Here is a 12,856-nt window from a genome sequence, read left to right on the forward strand (position 1 = left end):
TTACTCGCACAGCTTGTTTACAGACACTTGCCGATTGCCCAACTGTCAAATTTCGGTTATTGATAACTCCACAGCAACTGACGATAGTTGAAATTCGTAATACAAATTTTCTTTCCAGCTGGCAACCGAACCGCGGTTGCGTTGCTATCCGTAATCGACCCATAAAACTTAGATTATTATTAAATCACATAAACAAAAACAAAAGCAGGGGGGTTTTTAGTTATACTCAACAGTACAAATGCCGGCGCCCACTTCGTTCCACCATTTATTCTTCATTTTCTCCAATGATCCCTGTTCTTGCAATTGAAGTAGCGCATTGTTGAATCTGTCTCGGTAAGGCCAATCTAGTGTACAGTTAAGCATATTTATAATAATATAAAAATAGTTAAATACATACACGTATTGAAAGGCTAAATAGATAAGTACATATATGTATGTTATGTACATAAATATCTGCTCACTTTTTCGCATAGCTATTCCATAGCCTTTTTCATCCAATGCATCACCAACTTTCCTTAAATGGCATAGCCGCATCGTATTGTATTCAATTGAAGTAGACTCCATTAAGAAAGCGTAGGTCATGTCCACGCGGTTCACACCCTCCATGTTGTCATTGGTCAACAGCTCTGGATGACTATTTAAAAATTTGTTCATTTTTATATGCCGTGGATCCTCCGATTTCTGGGTGGTTCATTAAAAAGTCAATTCTGGATTATTTGTTTCATCTTTCATCAATAATCAATAACAAGTAATTTTTAAGCAAAAACCAGATTAGTATGGGACCACCTCTAAGACACTACCTTTCCGATGCCGAATTATCGAAATCGGTTGACGTGGTCCAAAGTTATGCGTTAACATACATAAAAAAAAAATAAAAAAATATAACTCCTCCTTTTTTGGAAGTCGGTTAAAAACATAAACAACCGAGCAAAGACCAAATAAAGATTTCATAAACGGTTCATTAATTTATGATTTTCAAGTGGAGAACAAATATTGGGGACCGTTTTCACGGCCATTAGTCAACCAATCAGGACTTTCGAGAGGGGGAAGCATGTGAATGTTAAGGGCCCGGGCACTAAATAGGCATATGAAACCGAAATAATGGGCCGTATGCGTAAAAACTAAGCAACTGCTTTTTCTTAAAATTTCATACTTTCACTTAAATTTCTTTGAACAAATCGAGTAGAATGCCTGAAATTTTAAGAAAAAGCATTTGCTTAAGTTTTATGCATATGGCCAATGTCTAAATGCACATTTTCGGTGCCCCGAAAAAATGATATGTAGTGCTAGCTTGACACCATACATATTGAAAATGTTCTAACGACATTAATTGTAGCTTCTGACTTGCAAATTTGTTGTGCAAGGAAAAAATGTGTAGCTTTCGTTTTTTCTGTAAAATTGAGTATGTAGTGCTAACTTGAAACTATGCCCCATTGTCGATTAAAATGAGACAACAAAAATGTTACAACAGCACTAATTGTAGCTTCTTTATTACTAATTTTCTGTGAAAAGGAAACATTTGTAGCTCTAATTTTTTTTAAACACACACTTGGATTACAACAAAAAAGCTACAGATGTCTTCAACATCTCAATTCTATCGACTAGGTGCATGGTGTCAAGCTAGCACTACATACCATTTTTTTCCTAAAAAACGAAAGCTACAAATTTTTTCTTTCCACAACAAATTTACGACAAAAAAAAACTACAATTAATTCCGTTGAAACTTTTTCAATATCTCAATTCAGTTGTCAATGGTGCACTACATACTAAATTTTGTTAGAAAAACGGTCAACTCAATTTTTTTTCCAGAAAAACGAAAGCTTCACAACAAATTTACAACAAAAAAGCGGATTTGCCGCTATGAGCCATATCAAGAATTATCAGTGGAAAACTTCTTCTCTTTTTTATTGGCGCTGTAACAGCCTAAGCGATTTTGGCCGAGTCCAAAACAGAACGCCAGTCATTTCTCTTCTGTGCTAACTGACGCTAATTGGAAGTGTCAAGTGAAGCCTAGTCCTTCTCCTCAGTTTTGAAGATATTTTACAAAATTTTTGCACACGCTTGTAATCTAATATTTCCTTCATTATCTCATTATCTCATTAACTCATCGAAATCGGTTCACTCTAAAATCTAGCTACCATACAACTGATTGTCCAGAGACGTTGTTTTGCATTATGACTCCTCCAATTAAGCAGGTAAAAACTTAGTGTAGGTTCACTTTAACATATAGCACGCATACAATTTATTATTCAGATATGAAGTTAGATTTATAGCGCAAAAACACATATCTGAGTAATCAGTTGTTTTGGAGCTATACGTTAAAGTGCGCCTATTTCGATAATTTTAAGGAATAATTAAGGCAATATTAAAAAACCGTTATGTGCAAAATTTTAGTCAAATAGCTTCAAAACTGAGGGAGCTATTTATAAAATAGTTAAAATTTAATCAAATTTTCAAATACCGTTATCTCTAAAACCGGAGCCAATCTGGTAAAACGGGGGAATGCCATTGAACTTAAAACATCCCAATTAAGTGAGTTCAACTTTCAAAATCTTTGCTCAAAATTTACAACTTGAACAGCGTAATTTGAACCCAGCTTATTCTTTTGTTTTCTATTTCATGTTTATTCCTCGTCTAACTTTTGAAGCACTTGATGAAAATGAGTTACACTTATATTAATCGATTTATTAAGAGCATACGAATAAAATGAGACGAGAGTGTACCTATTTTCTAGATTTGCCCATATACATTCTAAATATACAATAACACCATTTGCCGTTCGGAGGTGGGGTAAAACTGTGTGTACTCCACAAATGGGGGAGAAGCTCAGTCAAGCCAAAATATCAAATATGTAAGCGCCAATATTTATTTATTTATGTACATATTTTAAAATCCTTACCTCGAAAAACTCTCTTGTTGAACCGACCTTTCTTGCACCATACAATACGCCATGCTTATTTTCAGCAAGATCGTCTATAGAATCAATCAGACTAGTTGGGTTTTCGATGGTTAAGAAAGCGGCCAAGTTAGCAGTATAGGATGAAACCATAAGCAAAGTGAAGAACCACCAAAAATAAGCGACAGTGCGTGTTGAAATGGCCCTAGAACGTGGATACAAAGACAATTGGTTCTTACACGCAAAATCACAACGATGTTTTTTCATATCGCTAGCTTAGAGGGAAATGTCGCTAAGTCCACTTTTTATGAAAACTCGTATTTTGATAGAGGCGGCTAGATAAATTAAAAATGCATCGTTTCGAAAAGAGTTAAGTTCCTTGTTTTATGTTTTCTCGTTTATATTCAATGAAAGGACAATTTGCTAAGTCCAAGATATGTAGTACGAAATCTTTTAATAAAGATCGAATCCCTCTTTTTTGCTTTGTTTTAAACAGGTAAAATGTTGTATTAAATGTTTTGCGAAATACTTGAAGAAAATGCCTATAAGAAGTTTTTTCCTCTCATGTACAATTTTTAAATTGAGACTTAGCAACTTTTCACTCTAAGCAGTACATACATACATATATAAGTCGCATGCTTACTCACTAAAAACAAAACAGCATTAAAAATAAATAAGCAGGATTAAAAAAATAACAATATAATTTTCTAGGATCAATCAAAACGCTCGAAACTATAAAAATGCATTGATTAGATGCGATTTAAGTATTATTTATGCCGGGTCAGATTCTTTGAATTCCTAAATTATTCTTTTTAATCGCTTGCCCTGTTTGGGTCCAATCTAGTAATTACAAAAAAAAAACTAATTGCATCTGAATGTATCTGTATGAATCTGTATGAAGGTGGAAACTGATAATATGGTATTTTACTGTTGCGACAATACCAAGAATGCGATGAGAGTGTTTTGATATGTGGTTTCCACATTGCTTAGTACAAATTGTTTATATTTTGGGAAAGCATCGTCTCACTCGTACTAATTGTGAAGCATATTCATATTCAAAATATAGTCGACGCAGCTTTTTTGACAGAAATTCTGTTGAAAATTTTGTCAAAAGGCTGCATTTATGTATAGAATCGGTATTGGGTACCGAAAAGGAAGTATTGGGTACTGAAATCTTTCTGAAGTATTGGGTACTGAGTATTGGGTACCAGCAATTCAGCACATCACTAGTCTTGACTCACAACGAGCCTAGCGTGCTTCCGAAGTACGCTACACTTTTCCACCCAAATACGTTGCGCGCCAAGAGAAAAACTCCGGAAATTTTCCTCTCTTTATAACCTTTTAAATCTTTTTACAAATTATGAAATATAAAAGAATAATAGACTAAAAGACATCGTAAAGCGGTTGAGAAATAAACTTTATTTTAACAGTTATTAATGAATGTTACAAATAATTTTGAATGTCGAAATAAAATATAACAATTAGTTGTTAAGCGAAAAACACACAGCGAGTTCAATGCTCATAAAAAAATTTTGGTAAAATTTGGAACTTAACCACCCTGGAGGTACCAGTTTCGAAAACGGTTCACGTGTTCCAAAGTTATGCGGTAACATACCCCAAAAAGATTCCAACGAATTGAATTTTTTTTTTAATTCGGTTAAAAAAGTAAGAAAACATATTTACGTATTTTAAAAATTAAATGAAAATAAATGTATAAGATTAGAAATAGAAATGTTTATAATTTAATCTGACATTCATATAGAAAAATCCATGATAAAAACATTACAAGGTAAATTCATTCTCTCATTTCGTCGGCCATGATTTTTTTCTGACGTTTGCCAACATTTTAAAATCATATAAAATTGAAAATAAAAAAATTAAATTGTTCACAATTGTTGTTGTTTGAGATTGAAAATGAGAATGTGTGTGTGAGTTTGAGTTTTGATTTTAAAATTATATTGTTGGCAAACGTCAGACTGCCTCTCAATGGTTTTACCTTGTTATGTTTTTATCATGGAAAAATCTGTGTTTGGCTTACTCTGTTTTGAAATTAAATTAATTTTAAATGTTTTTACTGTGAATTTGACAGACACATGCAATAAGAAGTATCACAAGTAATTTTTAGCAAAAAAAAACCGACTTCAACTCTCATATAAAAAAAAAAAAAATATATATATATATATATCTCATGATCCACAGATCGGATCTTAACCAGATTAGTATGGGACCACCTCTGAGACACTACCTTTCCAATGCAAAAAGAATTATCGAAATCGGTTGACGTGGTCCAAAGTTATGTGGTAACATACATAAAAAAAAATATATTCCGATGAACTGATAACCTCCTCCTTTTTTGGAAGTCGGTTAATAATAATAATTACTACAACATTCTACTGCGAATAGACTGCGAAAAAATTTTACATTGTCACACTTTTCGCGATATGTATTGAATTTGTAAAAGACGAAAAATTAACTATTTGCTTAGTAAACAAATTCAAAATTTCTCTCGCTCTCTTTATTTCAAACGTTTTTTGTTTAATTTTAAATTATAAAATTATAAAAATTAAATTGAGCGAAAACAAAGCCGACTAAAAGTACAAGAATCAACATTGAAAAGCGTTAAAATGAAAATACGGTAGCACGAATTTCGATGTAAAGCAAACCCTATGGGAAGACAATACCTGTAATAATTGTACCATGGTGGGCACTCGTTTTTTAGTATTACCCTAACTACATATGTAAATCTGGCTCTAACCTAGGACTATGATTATGCCCCAATATTTTTACATACGTAGATACGTAAATACATACATATACATATATGTATATCATGTGTATATATGCAGACATAACGTGCCGTTTTTACTTACTTTGGTTCCATTTCCGAACCTTGCTGTAGTAAAGCACCCGTAGTAAACCATAATGAGTTGCCAATTGTAAATTGATTTACTAGTTCAGTCGGCTCTTCAATGCATGGGTAGGGATTATCCCATTCAGATGGTGAAAGACGTCCTAATATGAAAAAGCTGAATGCCACCAGGAGGAAGGACAGTCCCAAAAGCCACCACACCTCTTTGGAGAATGGATCCATAAATGTGAAAAAAGCTGGTGGGGCCTTTTGTGCCTTTAAATGTAGAATTGCTATACCTAGTGATGAAATTCATACATACATAAGTATGTTTGAATATAGTATAACCAGTTCTTAATTTTAACTTTTTATGGAATTTAACATAAATAAAATCTAACCCAAATTCATGAACGGTATGGAGAAGTCGACCACTTGCTGGCGTGCTGCTGTAATTGTTAAATCCGTGATTGCCAAGTCCGCGCGCTGAAAAAAGATGTAGTAAGAAGAGCTAAAATTAGAACTCCGGAGCAAGCTTTTTTGAGGCATTGCGGATTTTGAAGTTGTCACAGGCTTGTATGAATTTTACGCTTTTCGCACTTGACGTTCCTTAGCGAAACAGCGTAATATGATTCATATAAAAGCTGCGGCAAAAAATAATTGCTGCCATATTGATGAAATGTGATGTATTCCCCACCTTCACTTAGTAAAGGACAAAATATGAACTGTGGGTCAAACGTGGTAGGAAATAATAAATGTTATCCGATTTTGATGAAATTTGGTTTTCGCAATTTTTTCGGCCCCAAAAGCATATGTAACTTATCAGGAACAGATATTAAGAACTTAATTATTATCGATGACCAAAAAATAATGTGGCTGTGAGCCATAAAGGTTTCAGAATCACAGAAGGAAAAACAGATAAACAATATGTATCGATCTTGAAGGTAAAAGTATTGTTGTTGAAAATAAATTTTTTTTAAGAACTTACAGTTAAAAAAAGTAATCTTGTAACAATGATTAATAATAATAGTAGTCTATTATTACTAGTCTATTTTTTTTGGAACTTAAGCGGTTGAACCCACAAACCCTATATCGGGACCAACGGTACTAATTTAAAATGGCTGGGAAGGGCGGTATCGAGAAGCTCTATAAAAATTTTCTACTGTTATATAGAGGCAAAAACTAACGGCAGGCAAAATAGAATATTCAAGTATATGTATTATTTAAAATGAATTTCAAAGTCAAAGTCGGGAGATCCACGGGACCCGCGGCATAAATCCGAAAAACGTCGGGCGGGTGGGATCGGGATTGAATATTTACTCCCGCGTCCATCTTTAGTTTGGAGGGATCTTAATTAAAATAGTTTATTACATGGAGTTGGGAACTTACACCCATAATAATTTCTTTTAACATTCCTGATGTTGTATTTGTAGTAGCATTGTATGATCCATAGTCGTTGCCACCGTTCTTCAAAATAAAATCAAAGCCTAGTTTATCAGCGAGTTCTTTAATAAGATCGACGCCATAGCCTTCATATTGGCTGTTGCCTTCCAGTTTTTCATAGCTCTCCACAAGACTTGCATATGGTTTGTTCTAATTTCGGTTGGAAAAAGAAAAGGTGTCAATGTTCATATATACGTAAAAATAAATAAGTACTTATGTACATACATACATACAGTCAATATCTATACTGAGGGAAGTAAGTTCCCATTTTCAAAAGGATATCGTACGCGATTTTTTAGTATTGATACTCAAAAGGCTTTATATAACAACTGATTCCTTTGAGAATGATCTGGAGCATTATCATGGGGGTTGGAAGCACTGAGTTTAGACAACACTTTTGTACAAAATTATACATTTAAGTAATACAAAATGCATCAAAGCAAGCAGACTACATCCAAATAGAATCAGGCCTCATCAGATTAATAAAAATACCTAGTTTCTTTAAAAAATCTATGTCCAAAATTTTGTACCACAATACTAGTCTATTGGATTTTAGCTTTAGAGATTATTTTGATTTAATTAATTTTTTATTTACTTATAAAAACTGATTTTAAAAACTGCCAATGCGTAAAAACTTAGAAACCGAATGTTGCCATTTCGCAGCTTGTGAAATTGTATAGTGTTTTTGGGTTCAGTATTCAATTAACCAAAAGGAAAGTCATGCTACAATAATCGAAAAAAAAAGATTATTATTGATTTGTTTGTAGTTTTATGTCATTAATTTCCAAGCCGATGTTAAGAAGAGTGCTTTTGGTTTTAGTTATATGTAGTTGCATTGCAAATCTATTTTTTGTTTGCACATATCCCAGTGGTCGAAATATTGAATAAGGTGACTAAAACATAAAGGTGTCATTGGAGCTGATTACGATTCTAGTTAGATGCAAAATATTCAAATTTAAAATGGCAAATCTAATATGGAGGAAGCCATACCAAGACATTCTGAGGAAGTATAAAAGTGAGATTCGACGGTCAAAAAAAGCAGCATGGGAGAGCCATTGCCAGTCGTTGGAGAGTATAAAGGACACCGCCATGCTGAGTAAGCTTTTGGCGAAGGACTACTCGTGTCTACAGAGTCTGCGGAAGACTGACTCAGGTTGCTTGTTAACACCCATTTTCCGGGTAATTCTGAATAAGTGTTCAATCCGTGGTTTTCATCCCAAAATCTGGTAGGCGAGGGCACGCCTACGTCAAAGATTTTCGACCAATTAGCTTAAATTCTTTTGGCCTCAAAACTTTCAGAGTGGTCTAGACGCGCACGTTCGGCGGTTTTTGCACGGTGATGATATGTTGGTAGCACTGCGTGCATATTTACAAGGACGATGCACTGAGATGACGCTTCATGAAGTCGTTAGAACAGTCGAGAGGTCTATTGAATTTAAGCAATATACTCTGGCAGCCTTCCTTGACATAGAAGGAGCCTTTAACAATGTTCGGTAGCAGCTATCCAAAATTCCTGGAGGAGCTCGACGTCGAGGAGTCTATAAGCGCATGGCTAATGACGATGCTTCGCAGCAAAACGATTTCAGCTGAACTTGGAAACTACACATTAAAAAGGAGCGTTAGTAGGGGCACTCCTTAAGGTGGAGTGATCTCTCCTATTTTATGGCTTGGCACCATGAACTCAGTACTACTCAAGCTTAACCAGGGGGAGTAAAAGTAGTGGCCTAAGCTGACGATGTGGTAATTTTAATAACCAGGCTATTCCCATCTGTGCTGAGTAACATCGTGGATGGAACTTTAGCAGAGCTACGGGAATGGGCGAGCAATGTGGCCTTAGAGTGAACCCTGAAAAAACAGAATTAATGCTCTTTACGGTCAGGAACAAGGTCCCTAACTTTGAATTACCAAATCTGAGTGGACAAAGCAATGATCATCTAAACAAGCGAAGTATCTCGAAGTCAAACTGGATTCTAAGCTAAGTTAGAAAATAAATATTGAAGTGAGAGTAAAGAAAGCGAGCATTGCCTATACTGCTCCTGTAAGCGGCTTTTTGGGAAGATATGGGGTCTCAATCCAAAACTGATACTCTTGGATCTACACGGTGGTTGTATCCGATCTTATGCTACGGTTCTCTAGTATGGTGGACAGTTTTGAAGAACCAGTATAATCATGTAAAACAAGGCAGAGCTCAGAGGGATGTATGCATCGAAATCATAGAGGCAATGAGAACTTGCCCTACCGATGCCATCAATGTTGTTGCAAACCTATTTCCTATAGGACTCCACATAAGGCACACCGCATCTCTATCGGTTTTAAGACTCAGAGAACTGGGTATATGGTAAGAAAGAACGATCGAGGGCATAGCAGTATATGTAATTTCTCGATTGTCATCTAAGTTGAGACTGGCTTCTGATTATATACGACCTGGCTACATCCGTCGAGAGCCGACTGGGTTGGGGAACTTGATATCTCTACCTGGATACATCATCTGTACACCGATGGCTCCAAAATGGAACGGGCATGATGACCCAGCCAGAAAAAATCCGAAAACCGATCCGAAAAAGAATGGATAAAGTTTGGATTTTTGTCCGTTTACCGATTTCATTTTCGGATACTTTGACGATTCGTTTTGCACTTCATAGACACTTTTTCGTGGTTAAAAAAAAAAAATAAAATTAGGAACCGCCTGACGGAATTCGAACCCGGCACCTTCTGGAAGCTAACAAATACCGACACGCTCTTCTACACGCTCAGCCACTACCGACTGCGCATGCATGCTGCTTTCAAATGCTTGCAAATTCAGTTATTGATTTCAAATCAGATCCAATATACAATACTTTCATTGACGTTTATAGTAAGATCAATTACGATTCCATTTGGTTGTAATATTTTTTCCCCTCAGTGTATGCTCTCACTATTTATCTGATGACAGGAGGTACTTCGTTTTGTCCTCGTTCACCACCATACCCATTGGCTTTGCCTCTGTGTCTAATTCCGAGAAGGCAGAACAGACACAGCCCTTGTTTTTACCGATAATGACGATGTCGTCGGCATACGCCAGCAATTGTACGCTCTTGTAAAGAATTGGGCCCGAGCGCTGCAGTTCGGCTCTTATTATCTTCCCCCACATCAGAGTAAAGAAATCACATGAAAGGGAGTCACCGTGCGCAGAATTTGGGAAAGCTTTTGACTGCCATTCACATGGCATTTTTCACTTTTCCGGTGCCTTCTTCAACCTCTTGCAATTTGAAAAATGCAATAGAAAATGCTGGCTGGTAGTCGGCCGCTGTGGTGTAGTGGTAAGCAGTGCGCGCCTTCACTCATCGACACCTGGGTTCAAGCCCTGGTAAAAGCAACATCGCAAAAATATAGAAAAAGGTTTTTTCTTAACAGCGGTCGCCCCTCGGTGGGCAATGGAAAACCTCCGAGTGTATTTCTGCCATGAAAAACAGCTTCTCATAAAAATGCAATCGCCGTTCGGAGTCGGCGTAAAACTGTAGGTCCCTCCGATTTGTGTGACAATATCAAGGCGCACGCCACAAAACGGAGGAGAGGCTTTCGGCCAAACACTAACATATGTGTAAGCGCCAATCTATTATTATATTAATAGAAAATGCTGGCAGGGCATGTGCAATGTTTTTATGAAAATCGAGCTGTTGGGAAGCAGTTTAAATGCTGTTCCTCCCAGCCAAAATATTTTCATTGGCGTCATTAATAAATAAACGTTGCTTTAAATCATAGCTGGGCACACCAACACAGTCTCATTTTGTCATGGTATTAGTGCGTCGCGCTCAGTTATGGTTGCCGCATTTTTTATAAATGTACTAAAAGTGGTATTTTTCGTGCATGGGTATTTTGGCCTATTTTGCTTATACCTATAGTGTAATAATGAACCTTGGAAGTTTTTAGTAACTAATACTATTAGTTTATACAACCTTTTGCATAAGAAAAATTTAGTACTTGTATAATTTAAAAAAACTTAAATTAGATAAACTCATTTGTATAATACCTGGGCTCCGTTTTATTAGAACAAATTCTTTTATATGCTGACCGGCCAGATGGTTACGGTGTTTAGGTCTTATTTTTTAACCGACTTCCAAAAAAGGGGGAGGTTATCAGTTCGTCGGAATCTTTTTTTTTTTTTTTTTATATGTATGTTACCGCATAAGTTTGGACCGCGTCAACCGATTTCGATAATTCTTTTGGCATCGGAAAGGTAGTGTCTCAGAGGTGGTCCCATACTAATCTGGTTAAGATCCGATCAGTGGATCGTGAGATATATATATATATATTTTTTTTTTTATATGAGGGTTGAAGTCGGTTTTTTTCTTGCTAAAAATTACTTGTTTCATATAAGTAGGTATTTAGTCTTAAAAATAGAGTATAACTTATAAATATTATTCATTAAGTATTTTTGGGCATAAACCAGCATTTACATTTCTCTATCGATTTCTTTTGATAAAAAAAATATTATAAAATAAAGTATGCAATGTGTGCCCTAGTGCGTCGCGCTGAGAAGCACTTTTCTATAATTGCACTGAGTGGAGCGTTTTTTTCATTTGTTTATGGTTAATGGTCGTATTACCACACAACAAGCATTGGGCATTATTAGCTTTTTTTAAAACCAAAAACTGTAATTGGCACTCATACTCAGACATTTTGGGCATTGTTACATATATAGGTGGCAACCACGCGCTAAAATTACGAATAAAAATATTCAACGGCGAAGCATAGTGCTACTCTCATGAAATCTGAAAGCAGACTGAATTGAAATTCGCTGCGTCGTTTCTGTATACGTATAAGCGCTGCGACGCAGACGCTACTCGCGAGTAGCGTTTTGCCCAGCTATGCTTTAAATGAACCACCAAACTCTAACTGAATGTATGGGATCAGGGCTGCCAACTAGGCTCAAACCGTGCAATTTTTGGCCCTACTTTGCTTCTAATGGCACTTAATTTTTCGATTTGGCACAAAGTGCCAAAATGACACCTTTTAAAAATAGTAATAGTTCAATACACTTTTGTGAAATGCTTTGCTTGTTCTTCTTTTTCTGAACTAAAATCATCTAATTTCTATAGTGTATACAACTGGTTTATCTTATTTTGGAATTGGACTTTTGTTTTAGGAATGTGTTTCTAACTTTAATGCGCAATGGGAAGATTAAAAAAGAATGACACCTTTTTTGGCACTTTTATTTTTCTATTTGGCACATTTTGGCACTTTTTTTTATCCTCAATATGGCACTTCATAGCTAAGGATAGTTGCAGCCCTGTATGGGATAATAATATTGTTGTCTTTGTTACATTTAAACCATCTCTTTAATGCTATCTTATTTTATGCTATCTTCTTTTATGTCTGTAATATTAATTTATCCATTTACCGGAACATTTAACAATACGATGAATGTTTTATTTGCAAGTGAATTATCAACGTTGTCTATAACAGAGTTTGTTTGTGGCACACGTTGAATTGTAAGATTTGAAATTTCATCCCAAGTTCCAATTTTCAAAATTCCAGACGGATGCAATTCAATCACATCTAAAGCATAGCCCTTGCGTATATTTCCTTCAAAGTAAATTTTACCTGTTATGGTCCTTTCCTTCAGATTGAGCTGTCACAAAAAGAATAAGAAGTAATTAATTCAATAAAGGTACGTAAGCATAGTTATAGTT

General features: G+C 35.5%; 1 protein-coding gene across 1 annotated transcript in view; it reads right to left on the bottom strand.

The window, feature by feature from the left end:
- Positions 1-214: 214 nt before the first annotated feature.
- LOC118750788 (glutamate receptor ionotropic, kainate 2) overlaps positions 215-12,856 on the bottom strand; it is a 46,037-nt gene continuing 33,395 nt past the window's right edge. The window contains exons 6-12 of the mRNA XM_036485521.1: positions 12,565-12,795; positions 7,131-7,334; positions 6,143-6,227; positions 5,767-6,043; positions 2,900-3,101; positions 462-681; positions 215-344 (exon numbers count right to left, since the gene is read on the bottom strand). Of these exons, the coding sequence (XP_036341414.1) occupies positions 217-344; positions 462-681; positions 2,900-3,101; positions 5,767-6,043; positions 6,143-6,227; positions 7,131-7,334; positions 12,565-12,795 (1,347 nt within the window). The 3' untranslated portion in view covers positions 215-216. The remainder of the gene's footprint in view (positions 345-461; positions 682-2,899; positions 3,102-5,766; positions 6,044-6,142; positions 6,228-7,130; positions 7,335-12,564; positions 12,796-12,856) is intronic.

Source organism: Rhagoletis pomonella, unplaced genomic scaffold (assembly GCF_013731165.1).
Source record: "Rhagoletis pomonella isolate Grant_MI unplaced genomic scaffold, Rhpom_1.0 Rhpom_scaffold_00393, whole genome shotgun sequence".
NCBI lineage: Eukaryota > Metazoa > Arthropoda > Insecta > Diptera > Tephritidae > Rhagoletis > Rhagoletis pomonella.